Source organism: Antechinus flavipes, chromosome 1 (genome assembly GCF_016432865.1).
Source record: "Antechinus flavipes isolate AdamAnt ecotype Samford, QLD, Australia chromosome 1, AdamAnt_v2, whole genome shotgun sequence".
In the NCBI taxonomy this organism is placed as follows: Eukaryota; Metazoa; Chordata; class Mammalia; order Dasyuromorphia; family Dasyuridae; genus Antechinus; species Antechinus flavipes.
In genome coordinates this window covers 14,014,141-14,036,358 of record NC_067398.1, presented here as the reverse complement: position 1 = coordinate 14,036,358, position 22,218 = coordinate 14,014,141, and the positions used below count along the sequence as shown (strand labels likewise).

At 35.5% G+C, this 22,218-nt stretch overlaps 1 protein-coding gene across 1 annotated transcript in view; it reads right to left on the bottom strand.

The window, feature by feature from the left end:
- Positions 1-22,218, bottom strand: part of SCN11A (sodium voltage-gated channel alpha subunit 11) — an 84,103-nt gene that overhangs the window by 14,447 nt on the left and 47,438 nt on the right. The window contains exons 15-21 of the mRNA XM_051970255.1: positions 21,489-21,600; positions 13,390-13,544; positions 11,192-11,365; positions 10,492-10,614; positions 9,306-9,581; positions 5,111-5,164; positions 24-165 (exon numbers count right to left, since the gene is read on the bottom strand). Coding sequence (XP_051826215.1) covers positions 24-165; positions 5,111-5,164; positions 9,306-9,581; positions 10,492-10,614; positions 11,192-11,365; positions 13,390-13,544; positions 21,489-21,600 — 1,036 coding nt within the window. The remainder of the gene's footprint in view (positions 1-23; positions 166-5,110; positions 5,165-9,305; positions 9,582-10,491; positions 10,615-11,191; positions 11,366-13,389; positions 13,545-21,488; positions 21,601-22,218) is intronic.

Below are 22,218 nucleotides of genomic sequence, written 5' to 3'. Positions count from 1 at the left end.
AGAAACTAGGACCATCATGACACTTATCTTTTTTTGCTGTTGGTTAAAGTTGTCGATGATAACACCAATGAAAAGATTCAAAGTGAAGAATGAGCCAAAAATGATAAAACTGACAAAGTAGAGATACGCATATATATTTATCTCAAAGATTGGCTGCTTCCCTCTCTATGGGAGTGAAAACACAGAAGACAAAAATCATCAGAAAAAGATATATTCTCATTTTGATCGACTTATTTTAAAGACCAAAGTGTTTTTAACTCAGCTCAAACCACTCAGACAATATGCAATACCAGAAAATCATATCAAGCTTTTAGTTTTAATTTTTAAAATGTTATTAATTTTAGCATTCTTTTCTTTTTAACTTTTGAGTTCTGAATTCTCTCTTATCTTCTTTCCCTCCCATTCCCTCCAATCCATAGAGAAAGCAAACAATATGATAATAATTACAGCAATCAAGTGAAATCATGCAAAACATTTCCATATTAGCCATATCACAAAAAAAGCAAGAAAAATAAAGCGAGAAAATTATATTTCAATTTGTATTCAGAGTTCACCAGTTCTCTCTCTGAAGTTGCATAGCATTTTTTTCATCATGGCTCCTTTGGAATTGTCTTTGATTATTGTGTTAATTAAAATAACCAACTTTTTCACAATTGATCATTATTACATTGTTTTTACCATACACAATGATTTCTGTGTCCTTTTCATTTTACTTAGCATCAATTCATATAAGTCTTATCATGTTGGGTCTTTTAAAATCATTCCCTTAGTCATTTCTTATTGCAAAATTGTATTCCATCACAATCATAAGATACAACTTGCTCAGCCATTCCCGAATGATGTGTATTCCCTAAATTTCCAATTTTTTGCAAACACAAAAAGGAGTTGTTATAAACATTTTTGTACTTAAAGATCATTTTCCTTTTACTTTGATCTCTTTGGGGTACAGACCTAGTAATAGTATTGCTAAGTCAAAGGATATACATAGTCTTATTACTCTTTGGACATAGTTCCAAATTCTTCTGCAGAATGATTGGACCAGTTCACAACCAACAGTTTATTAATTTAGTAATTTTCCCTCATCTCCTCCATCACTTGTCATTTCTGATAGATGTGAGATGGTAACTTGCTTTGTTTTCATTTGCTTTTCTTTAATCAATAGTTGTTTAAGTCATTTTTCATGTGACTAAAGTTTTTATTTCTTCTTCTCAAAATTACTTATTCATATACTTTCATCATTTACCAACTGAGAAATTAACTCTTATTTTTATAAAGTTGACTATTTATTATATGAGAAATGAGGCCTTTTTCAGAGAAATATGCCCTTAATGTTTTTTAAATTCATGATCTATAATACCTTTTAACAAAATGTAGGGTTTTTTGCTTATCCATTTTAATTAGCTATTCTGAGTTTCATTTTTTTTTTCTAACATCCTCCTCTCCCTGCCTTTTTTACTTAGCTGAAGCAAATTATATTCTCCAGTCCTTTATTTTACCTCTGTGTATTTTTCTGATTGAAGTGTATCTCTTATATACAACATGTTGTTGGATTAGGTTTTGAATCCATTTCTGCTATTTTCTTCTGTTTCATAGATGAGTTCATCTTATTCACATTCAGAGTTATGTTTACTATATATTTCCCTCCATCCCATTTTCTTCTGTTTCTTCTTCTCTCTCTTTTTTTATCTTGTCCCTCCCCCAAAATCTGTTTTGTTTCTAATCACTGTCTCCTTTAATCCAACAACCCTTTTATCACTCCTCTTAATATCTTCTCTCCTTCTCCTCCTATTTCCCTATTGGGTAAGATAGATTTCTATATCCAACTTTTTTGAACCAATTTCAATGAGAGGCTCAATATTACTCCATAATTTCTTCTTCACAATAAAAGTTCTACCATATGTGCTTCTTTTATGTGAGAAAAATATCCCCATTCTATATCTCCCTTTCCCTTTCTTCCCATTCATTTCTTTCTCACTCCATTTTTTTAGAGATCAATTCATCCTCTGGCTATGTAAGCTCCTTCTGATTGTCCTAGTAATGATAAAAGTTCTTCCCATACAGGAATGTAAGCAGTTTAACTTTATTGAGACTCTTGTTATTATACTTTCAGTTTTACCTTTTATGCTTTTCTTGACTTCTCCTTGAATGTCAAATTTTGTACTCAGTTCTGGTCTTTTAATGAATATCTGAAAGTCTTCTATTTCATTAAATATCCATTTTCCTCCTGAAAGATTATTCATTTTGCTAATGTAAGTTGTACTTAACGTACAACAATGTAAGTACAATAATGTAAGTTATTCTTGGTTGTAGTCCTGGTTCCTTTCCCTATGAGAATACTATATTTCAAGCCCTCCACTCCTTTAACATGGAAACTGCTCAATCTCGCATGATCCTGAATATGGCTTATTTCTAACTTGTTTCTTTTTTATTGCTGGAAGTATTTTCTCCTTGATCTGAGAGCTCTGGAATTTAGCTATAACTTTTCATTTTAGCATCTCTTTCAGGAGGTAATTGTTGAATCCTTTCAAATTCTATTTTACCCTCTGGAACTAAGATATTGGGGCAGTTTTCTTTGATAATTTCTTGAAATGTGATGTGGGGGTTCTTTTTTCACTCATAGCTTTCATGAAATTCGGTAATTCTTAAACTGCCTTTCCTCTCCTTTTTCCAAGTCAGTTGTATTTCCAGAGAGAGATTTCATATTTTCTTTTATTTTAGCATTCTTTTCACTTTGTTTCACTGTTTCTTAATTTTTTGTGTAGTCATTAGCTTCCACTTGCCTGATTTTAATTTTTAAGGAATTGCTTTTTATTGAACTTTTAGATCTCATTTTTTTCATTTGTTCTATTATGCTTTTTAAGGAATACTTTTCTTCAGTTAATATTTGCGCCTCTTTTTCATCAATCCAATCTTTTTTATAAGTTATTTTCATCATTATACTATATTGCTTTTTATTAAACTCTTGATATTCTTTTTTTACTTTCTTGAATTATTTTCATTTCTTTTCCCAATTTTTTCTCTACCTTTTTAAAATGAGTTCAGGAATCCTTGTGGAGCCTGGAGCCAATTAGCATTTCTCTTTAAAGTTTTGCTGATAGTTGTTTTATTATTGTTGTCTTCTTCTGAGTTTATGTCTTTGTCTTCCTTGCCACCAACAGCTTTTTATTGACAAATTCTTTTTTTTGTTGTTGAAACAACAACAAAGGAGCAAACAAGCTTATTTTTTCCAACTCATTTCCTGATTTTGAATGTTATGGTGAAATTGGCTTTGTTCACCTGGAATTGAGGAGGCATTGTCCCAAAAGCCCCTTCTGACTTTTTCTGCTACTACTTTTAGAGGTAGCTCTGGGGGGTTATGTTTTAATCTATTTCCAAGATCATTTGATCCAGGACAAAGTGTGGTCAACGTCCTCCTGGTTTGCATGCTGATCTCCAGTTTGTTGTCTTGTAGCCACAAGTGTTGGTGCTCTTCTCCAGTTTGGAATTAGAACTAGGACCTCTGCTCCTTTGTGACTATCAGTGCTCTTCTCCACCCTGAAACTATCACTCAGAACTGCTTTTGGGCAATAGAATTGCTAACCAGTACCAGTTGCATCTACTTCAGATCAATAATATTGGGCTGTCAGTAAACTATCCAAATCAAAAGAAAAAAGAAAAAAAAAAAAAAGAAAGTGTAGACATTCTTGGGCTGTGAGCTCCCAAAGATGCTGCTCCTGTTGTTACTTCAAAAGCCACAACTGGTGCTCCTCTCATGTTCTGGGCTGATTCCTACTCCAGTGTTACAGATTTCTCCTGCTGATGTTCTAAGTGTCTTGGAAGAATGTCTCACTCCAATCTTTAGTTGGCGTGCTGTTTCAAAATTTGATTTAAGGAGTTATTTTGAAGTTGTTTAGAGGATAGTGTTTGGAAAGTTCAATTGGATGGCTGTCTAATCTGACATCTTGACTCTGTCTCCACATCTAGCTTTAGAAACCAGCATGTGACAGGGTGACGAACCCTGGAATTGGTGTTAGAAGACTTTAGTTTAATTTCTAGCTCTGACAATTATCAGTCAAGTGATCATGGATGAGTTGTTTCACCTGAATCAATGTTTCTTTCTATATTAAAGATGTATAATTATCCCTGGGCTGTTTTTCTCACTAGTTGGTTGTTACCAGCACCAGCAAGGTGAAACACAAAAAAAGTAAGATATTAATATTAATAACATTTTAGGCCCAAGCACTATAAGAGTTGAGAACAAACACAGTTTGGTCAGACCTCACCTTCCTTGCCTCTTATTTCAGATATTAGTGTTAAAGTTATTTTCTAGGAATCAAAGATCAGCATAACTATACTTGTGTGGTATGAGTTCATTTCTTTTTACAATTCATCTGTAACGTGGCCTTTCACTATTAAAAATGATGGTGTTTCTGACATTAGATTGATTTGGAGAGTCCATTTTTAGACATCCACAGTGAATGAAAATTTAGTGTATATAAACTATGGCAGACCTCAAGGAGATCCTAAGGAAAAAAACACAGTCACATGTAATGTGTGTGTTTACATAAGCAGTTTGTTGAGGCTGAGAGAAAGAAGGCAGGAAATGTAGATTCTACTCTTAACTCTATCTCTGGTTTGCTATGTGACTTGGGCTAATTCTTAACTACTCTGGATCTGCATTTGTTCTTCTATAACATTATGGTTGGACGTGGTCTTTTCCAGCTCTGAGTAAAATCAATAACGTAATTTTTTTTGTTTACAACTCTGACTTCTATTTCTCTGTTCTCCTGGGGCATGATCTCATTTCCTGAGCCCTCAGCATCTAGGATTCTGTAGCTAAGCAGGGGAAAAGAGACTCAGAGAAAATACTCCATCTTGCTGATTCCTAGTAGTGGAAATATTAGAAGCTCTCTTACTGAGAGACCAATGTTCCCTGCAGTCTGCACCCAAATAAGACAGTTAAGGAAACACTGCCACCTCTGTTGGAGTAGATTTTCTTCATTGCAGGTATTTTTAGGCTGCAAAACAACGGTCATAGTAACATGCCCCCTCTAATATGATCCAAAACATCCTTGAGCTTACCCAGTTACTTTCGGATAATCTAGAAAATTACCCAGTGACTCCAACTTACCCCTGGTGAATCGACAGCTGTAGACATAATATCTGTCCAACCTTTAAATGTGGCCTAGAGCAAAACAATAAAAATAAACATTGTTATATACTATTTTGGGGAATAAAATATAGACATTATTGTATACTCACACATAAATGATTATGAGAGATTAACAGAGAATAGAAAACTTCTCAAGCGTTAAAATGTTCATAATTCAAATTAAAGGAAAATTTCAAGAACAAAAATCGCAGAATTCAACAGTTAGACAAGACCTCAGTGGCCATCTATTTCCGCCCATACACGAAAGAAATCCCTACTATAATATTTCTGAATAGCGGTCATCTAGCCTCTGTTTGAAGACCTCAGCAAAGGGGAAGCCATAACCTCCCCAGATAAGTCAGTACTGTTTTGGATAGGTACTATTTATTACTCATGGTCCTACTGTCTAGAAGCAATCAGTACAAGACCATTTCCATCTCAACATGACAGCCTTTCAAACACTCAAACACATATATGTGATCATTCATGCCTTCTTCTCCCCCAACTAAACATTCCCTCCTTCTCCAATTGGTCCTCACATGGCACAGACTCTGGCTCCAAAGGAGGCAAGGAATGAGACAGAAGAAGAAATTGCAGAAATCTTTTACAAATTTCTGCCCTGGGCCTTTTTCTTTCTCTGTGTTACCTTGTTTGGTTCTCAATCACTCCCATAGATTCAATTATCATCTTTATGCAGATGATTCTCACATCTATATATCTAATTCTAACTTTCTCCAAAGTTCTAGCCTTGCATCACCAACTGCCTCTTTGATATCTTGAACTGGATGTCCTGTTGATATCTCCAACACAACATAAGCAAAACAAAACTATCTTCCCCCAAGAAAACCCTCTCCTCTTCTGAACTCTCCTATTATTGTAGAGTACAGCACGATCTCCCTAGTCACCTAGGTTCATCATAACCTTGGTATCATTTTGATTCCATACTCACACTCACTTCACATATCCAATCTGTTCCCAAGTCTTGTCCTTTCTACCTTCACCGCATTTCTCATATACATCTCCTTCCCTCCACTCTCAGAAATGAAATCAGTTTGCAGGTTTTCATCACCTCAAGCCTGAATTCTTGCAGTATTTTCTGGTGAGCATACCTGCCTCAAATCCCTCTCTGTTCCAGGCCATCTTCCATTTAATTACCACAGTGATTTTTCTAAAGCCCAGGCTTGATCATGTTATGCCCCCCACTTCCTACTCAACAAGCTCCAGAATCAAATATATAATTCTCTACTTGATTTTTAAAGTCTTCTATAACCTTTCTCGTCTTCTCACATTTCACTTCCTTTCGCCTACTCTATGATCCAGGGACACTGGTCTTCTTGCTTGTTCTTTCTAGACGCCAGCATTTTTCACTGGTGATTTCCCATGCTCAGAATTCTCTCTCTTTGTATCCTCCTTGTTTCTTCTCTGGCTCCAAGATTCAGCTCAATTATTACCTTCTGAAAGAAGACTTTCCTGATCTCCTTAATAAATGCTTGTTAATTAAGTGAACATAATTTCTCTTTTAATACAACTATTTTTCTGTCATTTCTCTTTTGTGCCATTTCTACCAGCTCTTTAGTCCACCTAGTTATGACTGATATTATTGTTGTAATATTAACCCAAGTATGATGATTTTACTATCCTTGACAGTAAAACGATATAAAACTTTTTGGTCTTTCCCATAATTCTTTTGTTTGTGGTTCTCCTTTCAGTTTTAAACTTGAATTTTCTTATAATTTTGCTGAGTTGGGTTTCTTACACCTTTCTCTAAACTGGCTTTTTCTTCCATTACTTTTCTGTTTCATCGAGCAAAGCTATTATCTCTCACCAACCTGATGTGTAAGATCTTGCTAACATGTTTACATTCTTAATGATTAATGTATATGGCTAACACATCTCTCTGGCTGATAGTAAGTCAAGTATTGTTGACTAAGGCAACTTTATGTTCTTTGGATCTTCCTTCTATACCAATTGACTTACACTGGCTAAACTTCTCTGAGAAGTGTCTTTGGGAGTAATAGTAGCTGATATTTCCATTATTCTTTAAGATTTGCAAAGTACTTGACAAACATCTAATCTGAGTCTTAGAACAATCCTGTGGAGTAGCCACTTTCAATTTTGCCCCTATTTTATAGATGAGGTGACATTCTGCCCATGACCACACAGATGCTAAGGAAGGACTCAAATCCAAATCTTCGTGATTTCAGATGTCAATGTTATCCAGCATGCATTGGGGCCACTTGAGACAGGACTGGTTTGCTTGTGTTTGCTTTGTTTTCATGTCAATCATAAGCCCGTATCATTTCATCTTGTCTTTAACATTCATGTTTTTCTCTACCTACTTTCTGAAATGGCAGTTGTTCAGTCGATTCACCTGAGTCTGAATCTTTCGTTCTTTGTGACCTCATAAATACTGCAGTGGTCCACCATTTCTTTCTCCAGCTCATTTTACAGATTGGGAAACCGAGACAAACAGGCTTACATACCTTGCCACAGGTTACACAGTTAGTTAAGTGAGTGATGTTAGATTAAATCTACTTCATTTTAAATAAAATGCCCCCAGGGACTGACTGCTATAAGGCAGAAAATATTTATGGAGCTCATACTAACAACTGTCAAGATTACAAAAATATAAGAGATAGTCCCTAGTTGTAAGGGACTCAGACTTATTAAGGAAAAGAATCATACATGAGACATAAGCACTTTGTGAATGAAAACAAGAACATTATACGAATACATAGACATTTGACAGAAAGAAAATAGTTCCACAGTTCTTCCTGTAACCTACAACTGGTTGTAAAACCCACTATGGCTGAGCTAACTCAAAAATGTGGGTGTTTGGGGCAGCTAGGTGGTGGAGTGGGTAGAGCACCAGCCCTGAAACCAGGAGGACCTGGGTTCAAATCTCTTCCTGGCTGTGTGACCCTGGGCAAGTCACTTAACCCTAATTACCTCAGCAAAAATAAAATAAAATGTGGGCGTTCTCAGGAAGAAAACATCTTGACACTTCCATACTGAAGCTTAGCCTACAAAAGGCAAGGCCAGTGTAGCTTGCATGCTGGTGACCAGATCCTGGCCACTTGTTGAACTTAGGCTGAGACACTTCACTGAAGCATGAAACCACATTGTCTTCCTTCCAGGTGAAAATTTCGTGACACTGTGACCAGGCAGTTAGCTATCACTGAACACTGAGACCAGAATCACAAAAACCTGAGTTCAAATCCAGCCTAAAACATTTAATAAATATATGATCCTGGGCAAGCCATTTTGCCTCCATCTGCCTCAGTTTCCACAACTATAAAATAGAGATCATAATAGCACCTATCTCACATGATCATTGTGAAGATCAAATGAGGGGCAGCTAGATGATGCAGTGAATAGAGCACCAGTCCTGAAGTCAGGAGGACCCGAGTCCAAATCCAGCCTCAGACACCTAACACTCACTAGCCGTGTGACTCTGGGCAAATTACTAATTGCAGATCTAATGCAATGGTATTTGTAATGTGCTTTGCAAACCTTAAACTGCTTCCTAAATGCTAGTGATCATTCTTACTTCAGGAAGTTTCTGTTTGTGGTGCCTTGAGATCCCAACCCTTTTTAATCTCATGTGTCCATTTCTGTCTTCTCCTCAAGATCCTTTCATTTGGAATTAGCCTGGAAAAATATGTCCTGGGTCTTGCTCCCAGATCAGTAGATCTACCTTCAGGATGTAATTGTCCACCAATGACGGGAAGGAACTCTATTGCTAGCTTGACAGTAGATTTTGCTAAGAACTATCCACTGTTTGGACAAATTCAGCTCTTGTCTAAGTAAGTAGCTAACGGTATTATCTTCACAAATAAGAGAAACAATAATAGCAAATGTTTTGAGTAATAAGAGTAAGGAGTTACAGAAAGGGGCAACTATTGTCCAAGAAGGAACTTGAGCTGGCCCTTCAAAAATGGATATGGTTTGGATAATTATAAGAGAAGAAAAAAGCCTCATAAACAATGATTACAAAAAGGAACCAAGTATAATGTAGGAGGAGAAACAGAAAACAAGTCTGATGGGGAAGGAGAGTGAGAGAAAAGTTTGGAGAAGGACAGAGGATGAGAGGGAATGTTGACAGGATGCTTTCACTCTTTTCCCTCTGTGCTCTATGGGGGAAAAGGGGAGAAGCAGTGGTTATATCGCTTACCACCTGCAGAAGAGCCAAGTAACCAATTCCGACGTTATCAAAGTTGACTTTGCTGTTAATCCAGCATACGTCACGGTAGTTTCCACTTTTGCACAATGTTATGTTGTGAATCTCGGAGGCGTTGATAGTTTCTTCTGTGTTGATGTTGACGCATTTTCCAAATTTCCCAGCAAAAAGATTTACCCCTAGCATACAGAAGATGAGCCAGAAAATGAGACAGACGAGCAGGACGTTAAAGATGGCAGGGATGGCCCCCATAAGAGCATTGACAACAACCTGCAGATCAGAGAAAGACATCTCATTAGTCTAAGTGACTGCTCTCCTCATCCCACTGTCTTGTTCCTTGTTGCACAAATTAGGCTCCACTTCTCAGATGCTCATTTACTCATTGTAAAGTCAATCCCTAACAGGGATGGTCTTCCCTGTCCATTGTATGATATTATATAAAGAGGTAGAGATTTGAAGTCAAAGTTCAATCTTCCACTGTAAACCATGATCTACCCTTGTGTCTCCCAATCCTCACGCCACATGATGCTGGGAAAAGTGTTGGATTTAAGATTAGAAGACTTGGTTTGAGTCCTACTTTGTCACTAACTAGCCGTATGACTTTGGGCAATTCGTTTTATGTATAAAACTCAGTTTCCTGATTTTTAAAATGTACGAATTGGATGAGATGACCTTTAATAAGTCATCTAGTGTGAATGTTTGCATGTTAAAGGGAGATCCCCAAAAGATAAATGCTTCAAGAGGGGGAAGTATTATTGTGCTCAATCTTGCCATTTTCAACTCACATCTTGAGAATCCAACCCTTGCCTCTCTAATCACACAGCTACCATCCTGATGATTGATTTTAACATTAGACATTTTTACAAAATTTTACAAATGAGGAAATGAAGACACAGAATTCAAGGAACTTGATCATATTACTCAATTCATGGTAATTCTAAGTTTCAACCTAGGTCTTCTGGCTCCAAACTCAAAGTCCTCAGCACCACAACATACTTTTCTACATTCTCATGCAGCATAAAGGCACAGGAGGTGCATAATCCTATTTATGGAGGGATGGAGACAGAAGCATGAATCAGACAGATAAAAGAGAGTCTCTTTCTGCCTCTGCTGAAAAACACAAGCCAGTCCTCAAATCATCTCCCTATTGCTGAGCTGCCTTGAGTTTCCCATGGCTTACCCTCATCCCTTCAAACTGGGACAATGCTCGCAATGGCCTCAAGGCTCTCAATGTCCGAAGGGATTTAACATTAATAGACAAGAATGGTCTTTCACTCTCAGCAATAAGGCTTATGATAGAGACCTAGGAGGAAAAACAAAGCCCAATTAGCAGAGTGCATTTGCTGTTTTAAGGAAATAGCATCCATGGTCCCATATTTGACAAATGAAGATTTAGTACTTATTGTATTCACCGTATTGTGACATATACAAACTTTATCTATAATCAGTTCCCTGTTTCCATGCTTAACATTTGGATCTAATTTCCTTGTTTGATCTAGAGAATATCTTACAGAGGGCTTAGTCCTGAAAAGAACTTAGCAAAGATCTTCATCATAAGCAGATCTTTTATAGGGAAAACTTACCCTCAGGGGCTTCTCAGGGAGATCAGAGAAGTAAAGGTGGGAATTCTGAGAGAGAGGTCAGGAGTCAAAGGGAAGGGTCAGCAGCTGGATGGAATGTACCTGGCTAGAGATATGCTAATCAATTTCTCAAAAGGTTGTTTTCAAAACTGTTTGAATGAAAATGAAACCTTAGGAATCAGAACTATTGGTTAGATTTTTTTTAAAAAACTATATTCCTACATTTATTTTCTATGTTAAGAGACAGCTTTACAAAGTAACCACCTATCCCAAATAAAAGAATATAATTGCTAAACTCACATTTACAATAACGAAGTCAAGAAAACACCATGCATTCATGAAATACTTCTTAAATCCATATGCCACCCATTTTAAAAACATCTCCAGGATGAAAATGTAGGTAAAAACCTTATCAGCAAAGCTCAGCAATTTTTTAATGTTTTTCTTTGATGGAAGGGAACAATCCTCAAATATCTGAAATGACAAAGTATAATATTTAGCCTCTCCGTGGATTTTTATTCCTTCTAATTACATATGGAAGTCAATAAATAATGCCTTTATGGAAAAAGCAGGGGATTTGGAGTTCAAGGACTTGGGTTCCATCAAGATTCTGGAATAATAAAGTCATGAGTTTTTTCCAGTACTTTTGCTATCTTCCTCCTTTTTGGATACCTTGTGAATTGATCCCTTACTGCCTATACAACCATGTTGCTTGAGTGGATCTCCTCTACATATACTTGATCCAATCTTGTCTTTGTTCTTTTTCATGATGTTTCCAGAAGCATGTATGGGACTATGATATTAGAATCCAAGGTTGGTAATTCCACCATCCTTGATGGTGAAAATAATTTGTTACAAAAATCCTTGCAGCTTCTGCTTTTTTCATTTTTCTTCCATTTGTTTTTCTCTTTCTTACTCATCTATAAACATCTTTGAGTTACTGGTGTTTCTTGACAAGCTTTATCTTAACTCTCCTATGCTTTTCTTTGCTTATGAGGTGATATTGTTCATAATTATCCTTCACCTTTCTCTAATACTTTACAGATAAGTTAATATTTTAAAGCCGGTGTTTGGTGACTATTTCTTCTTGGAAAATAATCAGTTGTTTTCTAAGGCAATTTTAGACTCTTTTGGCCTTTTGTTTTGGCAGTTGATTTAAGTTGGTTGTATTTTTCAATGAAATTATTATAATTAATCATTATAATTTCTGTGATATAATTATAATTAGTGTTGCTGCCATTTCTGCTATTTCTTCTGTTCATTATTTACTTTAAATATCAGTTGTTTGCAATATAATATTGTAAATAATGACTAACATGTCACACTTTAATTTTAAGAAAGAATTTTATATACATGACTCTACTTGAGTCCATACTCATACCAAAGAATTCATTCTCTAATAGCCAACCAACTGGTGATCAACATCTCTGTAGCTAACTTAGTAAGCACTCAGACTGGCAACTAAATATGGCCTAGGACCAGCTTGATACAAACTTCAAAAACTAAGCTTAACTTCAGCCATAATGAAATAGTAGAGTAGGACTATCACGAAGATCCTAGCACCTGTTTATCCAAACCTAAAGTTTAAGTAGACATAAAAAACTTTACATACAAATGTATTCATTGCCATACCATTCAGAACTATATTGGAACTTATCATGGGCTACAACAGGACAGACCCCATGTGGTTAAAGTTTTCCCACTTTAAGATAACAGAGCTTTGCAAATGATAATACCTTTGATCAAGTCATATATTACAGTTTAGGGGCTCATGATATGGTAGCCATACTACCTTAGTTGTCTTCTACTCCATAGCTGAAGCAACTGCTCTTTGACTGCCAATTTAGAATATTAGGAAAATAATTAAGCTTGAATGCTTGCTTTCCATATGCAAGTATAGTGTTAGCATATTACTGATCTCTAGAAGAACCTCATTTATTCCTTCTCTATCCACTAAAAGACATTGAGAGGGTTAGGAGAATCTATGCTCCTAGCTCTAATTTGAGAACTTGAAATGGCATTCTTCCATAGAATCAATGTTATAAGTGTCATTTTTTTCACTTGCTTCAACAATTACCCACAGGGCACTTTCAAACACATCACTGCTCTTGCCTCCTGAAACTTACAACACAACAGAGATTTGATGACCCATCTAAAAATAATAATATCAAAAACCTAGCGGGCATGGATGTTGTGATCTGCATTGATGAGAAGGCTGTCCAAATTGATTAGCTCACAGATTTATTTGAATATCTTAGCATTTTAAGAATAGCTGAACTTTCGATAGTTCCTACTCCTAGGGCTTGTGCTCAGATTGGCGAGCCTACCATCTACCTACCCAACACCATGCTGCCCACCCCTACTTGCCTCTTGCTTTCCAACTCAAGCTCCTTATATGTGCTATTTTCCCTAATCACATTGCTTATGTCTCCAAATCCAGTGTTCTAATCACTGCACCACTGAGCTGAACTGCTAGATCAGTTCAAATAGCCAATTACCAAAGCTCCACTACTCAGAAGAATCATGAAGATAATGAAACTCTCAAACCAGTTGTGCTTGATGATTCTGTAGCAGGTTACCCTCAGCCTCAGCCAAATGATTCCAGGAGACTTTTTTACATTCAATGCAAAGCAGGGAAATAATTTGTAGCAACCTAGAAGGAAAAAGAAGCAGGACTCTCAGTACTAGGTGGGGGTGCTCATGACCCTAGTGAGCCTAAGGGGAAGAAATCATGGTGTTCAATTGTGCCAATCATCCAGGTTAAAGATAAAAACATCCAATCACCACCACATTTCCACATATATTAATGTTTAGCATCACTTCCTATTACCACCTAACTCAGGTTCAATTATTATGTCTATGCAGATGATTCTCTCAATTTTGCCAGATTTGGAGAAAGGACACAGAAGCAGAATAACATAATCAAACAATTACAGATAGAAGGGGCACCAGATCACACAGGCATAATGTGGCAAGGGCAAAATTTGAAATAAAATTACTGAGTTCAAATCATTGCCCTTTCTCTATGCCACTTTGTGAAGGAGGTGAGGGGAGTGGCTCTCCTCACTCTGGGACATCTTACTATCCCTACTCACCCTTTAATATTTCTCTTTCTTCCATTGATGAGCTCATCTTGGAGCTTTCATTTTATAAAAGGGCCTGGTTCAACCTGCCTTCATTTCTTTCCTGGCCTCATTCCTGACTTTCTGAAATTTCTCAGTATCTCAAATATCTCAAAAGGGGAAAAATGAAACTGAAAAGGGTCTGACAATACCAGCTTTTAAACTATACTGCAAAGCAGTAAGCATAAGAATGATTTACTACTGGTTAAGAAACAGAGGTTTATCAGCGAAACATATTAGATAAACTACAAAAATGAACATAGTAATTTAGTATTTGATAAACTCAAAGACCCCAGAACTAAAACCTAAAAGATTGGAAGAGACAAAGGCAAGATGGTCAAGAAAAGACAAGATTCAATGAATTAGGCATGAAAAAAAAGCTAGAAAAAGAAAAAAAATTAAAACCTTAATTAAATATCAAATTGGAAAATTGGAAAATCAAAGAAGAGATTAACAAAAATAAAAGGAAGAAAAATATTTAACAATAAACAATACTAAGAGTTGGTTTTATTGAAAAAAATAGATAAACTTTGGGTTAATTTGATTAGAAAAAGCAAAGAAGAAAATCAAATTACCAGTATCAAAAATGAAAAGGGTAAACTTACCACCAATGAAGAAGAAATTAAAGCAATAATTTGGAGCCATTTGGCTTGATTGTATGCCAATAAATCTGACAATCTAAGTGAGATGGATAATATTTTCAAAAATATAGATTGCCCAGACTTATGATGAGGAAATAAATTACTTAAGTAGTCCCATTTTAGAAAAAAAAATTGAAGAAGTCATCAATAAACTCCCTAAGGAAAAATAAACAAAACTTCAGTGACAAATGGATTTACAAGTGAATTCTCCCAAACATTTAAAGAAAACTAATCCCAATACTATATAAACTATTTAGAAAAATAGGGGAAGGAGTCCTATGAAATTCCTTTTATGACACAGATGTACTGATACCAAAACTGGAAGGACCAAAACATAAAAAGAAAAGTATAGATTAATTTCACTAATGAATATTAATGTATGTCTTAAAGAAAATATTAGCAAAGAGATTATAGCAACTTATTATAATACACTATGACCAAGTACGATTTATACCAGTAATGCAGGGTTAGTTCTGCATCTCAGGAAAACTATCAACATAATTGGCCATACCAAAAACCAAACTAATAGAAGTCATATGATTGCATCAATAGATGCAGAAAATGCACTTGACAAAATATAACACCCATTTCTATTAAAAACAAGCATAGGAATCAATAGCTATACCCAACTTAAAACTACATTGAAAGCAGAGGTCAACAAAACTATTTGGTACTAGATAAGAAATAGATAGTGGCTCATTAGTATAGGCTGGTTTCACAAAACACAACAGTCAATGACTATAATAATATAGTGTTTGATAAGCCCAAAGATCCAGCTTCTGGGATAAGAACTCCTATTTGACAGAACTCCTGGGAAAACTGGAAAATAGTATAGCAAAAACTAGTCACAGATCAACATCTCATATCCTATACCAAGGTAAGGTCAAGATGTTTTCATGATTTAGACATAAATAATGATAGTATAAGCAAATTAGGAAAACAAAGGATAGAGGAGAAGGAAGGAATTTATGGTCAAAGAAGAACTAGAGAACATTTTGAAATACAAAATGGATAATTTTGATTACATTAAAAAGTTTTTGTACAAAAAACCCAATGCAGCCATGATTAGAAGGGAAGCAGAAAGCTAGGGGAAAATTAAATTTGAAAATTTTACTGAAGTTCTCATCTTTTATTCCTCCAAATAAACTTAATAATAACTTTAGTAACTTAATTGGATGACATTGAATAAATAATCAAGGAAATTGTCATTTTTAAAATCATCTTGGTTTTACCTACCCATGAACAAAAAATATTACTTTAATTATTTAAATCTAAGTTTATTTATATAAAAAGTGGTTTCTGTTTGTATTCATATAGTTCTTGTGTCTATTTTGGTGGGTATACCCTCAAGTATTTTATTCTGTCTAGGTAGTTTAAATGGTCTAAAACAATATTGAATAACATTGCTAACACAATGTAGTTTCTCTATTTTTCATTTCTGATTAATGATTAATCCATTTTAACTTTAACTTTGTCTGAGATCATGATTATAACCCCTACCTTTTTTACATACTAAATCCTATCCTTGACCTTTATTTTATCTATGTGTGCATCTCTCATTTCTATTATGTTTTCTGAAAGCAACATGTGATTGAATTCAAATTTTAATCTTCTGTTTCCATTTTATGGATAATTTTATCTCATTCTCATTCTAAGCTATAATTACTTGAGAATTTTCTTCTTTTCTATTTTTTCTCACTATTCTCACCCTATTTACCCTATCTGTCTTCATTCCTCTGCTTTACTTTTACCCACTATCTTGGTCTTCTATTTCTTAACCTCTATGAGTCCCTCCTTTATCTTCTTCCCCCTCCCCCATCCCTTTACTGCTCTTTCTTTCTGAATTTAGATTTTTATATCCTTCTAGATATGTGTGTTATTTCCTCTTTAACGCATTCCCTTTGGCAGTAAGGTTACAGCATTACTTGCCTTCCTCCAACTATTTTCTTCTGTATCAATTTTTACTTTTATGCTTCATTTGGGATTAATGAAGAGATAATTATTCCTTTTTTATATCTCCCTACACAGTTTTTTAAAGTCACCCTATCATACCTAGTTCAGCCCATGCCTTTTTTTCAAATTACTCAAATAATGATGACAATAATAAAAGTATGCTTATATTTTCAATATATAGAAAACAAACAATTTGACCTTATTGAGTCCCTTATAATTGGTCTTTAATGTTCATCTTATATCTCTCCTTGATGATATACGCCAAATTTTGCCTTAAATTCTAGGTGTCTTGTCACAAAACCTGAAAGTCTTTGAGTTCATTAAATATCCTTTTCCCATTCAGGATTATACTTAACTTTGCTGAGTAAGTTACCATTCATCCTAACCCCAGCTCTTTTCCTCTATGGAATATAGTATTCCAAGACCTATGGTCCTTCACCATAGTAGTTGCTAGGTCTTGCGTAACTTTATTATAACTCATAATACTTAAATTGTTTTTTTTCTTGTTACTTTCTATATTTTTAATGATATTCCTGTAAGTTTTCCTTCTAGGATCTATTTCAGGTGGTAATTAGTAGATTTTTTCTATTTCTACTTTGCCTTCTTATTCCAAATCTTCAGGGAAATTTTTCTTTGTAATTTCTTGTAATATTGTATCAAGATAATTTTTTATCACAATTTTCAGGTAGTCCAACTGTTCTTATATGATTTCTTCTTGCTCTGTTGTTCAGATTGGTTATTTTTCTGATGTGATGTTTCATTTTCTCTTCTGTTTTTATTCTTTTGATTTTGTTTTATGATTTCTTGGTGTCTTAGAATGTCATTAGGTTCCCCTTGCCCAATTCTAGTTTTCAAAGAATTAGTTTCTTCCTTAAGTTTTTGATTCTTGGTTTCAAAAGTTGGTTGACTGTTTTTATAATTTTCTTGAATTGCTCTCCCCCCCCCCTAAATTTTGCTTAGTCTTTCTTATTTGCTTTTTAAAATGCTTTTAAAGTTGTTCTAAAAACTCTTTTGGGGCTTAAAAGGAGTGATTTTTAGTACTATTGTCTTCCTTTGAATATGAATCCAGATCTTCTCTATTTCCTTAGTAATAATCTTGGTTGGACTCTTTCTCCTCTGCGTACTCATTTTTATTTATTTATTTTTATTTTGTTTTGTTTTTAGCAGTTATTAATGTCATCAAATTGTAGTCATCAAACTATAGTCCCAAGGTATGGACAATGATGTCCGAAGCCTCAGGTCCTTCTGTTATTTTCTGAGGTCTTTTTCAGGACCCAACCTTGAGCTCTCTTCTTCAGTCCTAAGATATAGCTAGGGCTTATAGTCCCACTGTCCTGCATATGATCTTACTCCCTGTAGTCCCTTTGATGATTGCAAACAACAGCTGCCTTCTCTACCTTTGAACTGAAACCAGGGACTCTGCTCTCCTGCAAGTACCTACAGCCAACTGGGTGGCCACCTCTCTTCTATTGCATTTACCAGGTGTACCAGATTCCTTCAAAGATCCTCAAACTATTGCCCGCGGGCCAGATGCAGCAACTGAGGACGTTTATCCCCCTCACCCAGGGCTATGAAGTTTCTTTATTTAAAGACCCACAAAACAAAGTTTTTGTTTTTACTATATTCCGGCCTTCCAATAGTCTGAGGGACAGTGAGCTGGCCCCCTATTTAAAAAGTTTGAAGACCCCTGCAAGATGAAAATTTGTAAGGCTGAGGCTCTCTCTCACCCTAGTTGGCCCTAGGAGTTTTTGTTTGTTGATTCTGCAGAGTTGGCACTTCACTCAGGACAAATCTCCTGCCCCTGGCGGTCAGGTTTTTGAGTATACTCAAATTGTTTTAAGAAAACAACTTGTTTTACACCATGTTTATTTCTGCTGCTCTAAGGCAATGTTCTGTCTTTTTTTGTTGAGAAAATTTAGACAGTTGAAGTTTTTCTAATCTACTTCACCATCTTCCTAGACTCCTCTCTGATTTAAGACATTTCTGAAGGACTTTTCATCATAAGATGAAAAATGCTATCATCTCCAAAGAAAAAACTGGTGGAGTCTGAATGCAAATCAAAGCATACTCTGTATTGAGTTTTTTTGGCCTGTGGGTTTTCTCCCCACAACATGGCTAATATAAAAATAAGTTTTGTGTGACTGTACATGTATAACCTATATCAAACTGCTTGCCTTCTCAAAAACAGGATGGGAAAAAGAAGAGGAAAAACATTTTGAATTCAAGATTTAAAAAAAATGTTAAAAATTGTTTTTACATGTAATTGGGGGAAAATAAAATATTAAATATTTTTTTAAGATGATTAGAATAAGAACTCGAAAAAATCTTCTGGAAAAACTAGAATTCAATCTGACAAAAATTAGTTGAAGGCAACATACAGAGTATATTAAAATAAATTCAGGGGGAGGATTCTGGGAAGATGGCAGAGGTCAGAAAATTATAAATTCTCTAGATTCTCCAAATAGAAAAAAATGCACCTCAGGGAGAACATAGAATCAGTAAGGAACAAATAAGACTTGGGCAGAACAGGGGTCTTCCTGAGCAACCTAAGTGCAAAAACAGCAAGTGGGGAGAGTTGGGGCTAGCTGGATTCAGAGGTAGCCTCAGCCCAGACCACAGGAACTTTTCACCTTCCAGACACCATGGAAAATCGGGGGCCTGCGTCAAGGAGGACTGTTAATTGATCCAGCCAAGCTGGAAAATAATTGGAACTATGCCTCAAAAAGTTACTTTGACTTAGCCAAAAAGGGCAAAAAGGCCACACCGAAAAGATTAAAAAAAAAAATACCACACGGGCAAAAATCTTCATGGCAGCTCATTTTGTGGTTGCAAACAGGTGATAATTGAGGGGATACTAAGCAATGGTGAAGAATAACTAAAGAAATTATGAAATATGAATTTAGAATATTTTATATTATGAAATGGATAGTTTCAGAAAGACCAAGGAAGAAATCTATAAGCAGCTACAGAAAGAAATGAACAGAACTAAGAGAATTTAATTTGTAAAATAACAACTCAATAAAGACAAACAATTTTGAAAGACATAAGAACTTGGATCAATATAATGATGAACCATGATTCCAGAGGACCTATGAAGTATTCTGTCTGAGAAAAGATATGGACTCAATGTTAAAAATAAAACATGAAGTTTATGAACTCAAGGGAATTTGTTTTTTTTTTAAGATTATATGTGTATCACCTGTCAGATTGGCTAGAGTGACAGGGAAAGATAATGTGGAATGTTGGAGGGGATGTGGGAAAACAGGGACACTGATACATTGTTGGTGGAATTGTGAACACATCCACCCATTCTGGAGAGCAATTTGGAACTATGTTCAAAAAGTTATCAAACTGTGCATACCCTTTGAATCAGCAGTGTTTCTACTGGGCTTATACCCCAAAGAGATACTAAAGAAGGGAAAGGGACCTGTATGTGCCAAAATGTCTGTGGCAGCCCTGTTTGTAGTGGCTAGAAGCTGGAAAATGAATGGATGCCCATCAATTGGAGAATGGCTGAATAAATTGTGGTATATGAATGTTATGGAATGGTATATGGAATGTTATGGAAATGACCAGCAGGATGATTTCAGAGAAGCCTGGAGAGACTTCCATGAACTGATGCTGAGTGAAATGAGCAGAACCAGGAGATCATTATATACCTCAACAATGATACTGTTTGAGGATGTATTCTGATGGAAGTGGATCTCTTCGAGAAAGAGAGATAATTCAGTTTCAATTGATCAAAGATGGGCAGAAGCAGCTACACCCAAAGAAAGAACACTGGGAGATGAATATAAACTGCTTGCATTTTTGTTTTTCTTCCCGGATTATTTATACCTTCTGAATTCAATTCTCCCTGTGCAACAAGAAAACTGTTCAGTTCTGCACACGTATATTGTATCCAGGATATACTGTAACCTATTCAACATGTAAAGGATTGCTTGCCATCTGGGGGAGGGGGTGGAGGGAGGGAGGGGAAAAATCGGAACAGAAGTGAATGCAAGGGATAATGTTGTAAAAAATTACCCTGGCATGAGTTCTATCAATAAAAAGTTATTTAAAAAAAAAAGATTATATGTGTATGTTTCACAGTTTTCCAATGAGGGAAGCAGGAAGTAGAAGAGAAAGAAAATGGTTTTTTGTTCATTGGGAAAAAAAATTAAATAAAGTCTAAAAAGAAAAATCTATGTGAAAAGTGATGAAGATCTGAACTAAGATGATAGTTATGTGAGTGGACAAAACAGAGCAGATATGGAAGATATTATTGAGGTTGTGAAGATAGAAACATTAATATTTGACAACTGATTGGATGTATTAGGTAAGAAAAGATGATGAGTTGAGGATAATATCAAAGTGGAAAACCTTGGGAACTAGAAGAAAGGTGGAACCTTCAACAGAAACATGGAAATTCGGAAGAGAGGAAGATTTGGGGAAAAAATACTATTTGGTTTTGAACAAGTTGAATTTTAGCTGTTTCTTGGACATGCAATTCAAAAAATCTAATAGGTATGAGATTATAGCTCAGAGGGGAGACTAGAGGCATATATAAATATATAATAATAATAAATATATACTAGAGGTATATATAAATAGAGATGATAATTAAATCCATAGGAGCTGATGAGATTACAGAGAGAGAAAAAAATAGACAGACAAAGATAGGGAAATAGAGACAGAATGAAAAAAATTAGAGAATGGAGTTGGGAGAGAGAGATAGAGACAGACAAAAACAGGGAGAAACAGGGACAAAAACAGAAAAAGAAAGAGGCAAAATAGATAAAATGGAAGAGGAAAAAAACCTTAACACCATTACTTAGGAGACTCACAAACAAACTTCCAGAAGTCTCTTGTAAACCCAAACTTAATAAAGTTTGCCCTTACCTTTGGGTAAACATCTCTCAGGTCCTTTTTGAATCATTTCAGGAATGAACAAAATGAGATCCCTCAGATCAATGGTGCTGCAATCAGATAGAAAGCTGGTGACTTCAAAATTCTAGAAAGAAAAAGCACAAAAAAGGGAGGGGGCAACCATTAACTAATGTCCTCATCCCAACTGCAACTAATTAGAAAACCAGTTGGCCCCAGTAGTCAGATATGAGGCAACACAAGTATTCAATTTCCTGGAAAGCTTTCTGAGGGCCTGAAGGTATCAGGTAAGAACCAAATAATCTAATTTTTGCCCAGGGCTGAGAACAGTCCTAATTTCCAGGAAAAAATCATCCACTTCTCTCCTCTGGGAATAAAAAATAAAGTTTTTTAAAAATATAAGTCTGCCATCTTGTTGCCCTCCCACCACCAGGCACTACATATTCTAAAAGAACATGATAAGAGAGCGTGTGATGAAGAGAATAGAATAGTAGACTGGAAACCAGGATAACCAGAGTACGATTTCTGTCTCTAACTCTTACTAGCTATGATAATATGGACGAGCCTCTCTGAGCTCAGCTTCCTCATTTGTAAACAGCATTAAATCATTTCTGTTGATGAGATGATTGAGGTCAGTTCCAATGATCTCATAATGAAGAGAGCCATCTACACTCAGAGAGAGTATTGTGGGAACTGAGTGTGGGTCACGACATAGCATTCTCACTCTTTTTATTGTTTGCTTGCA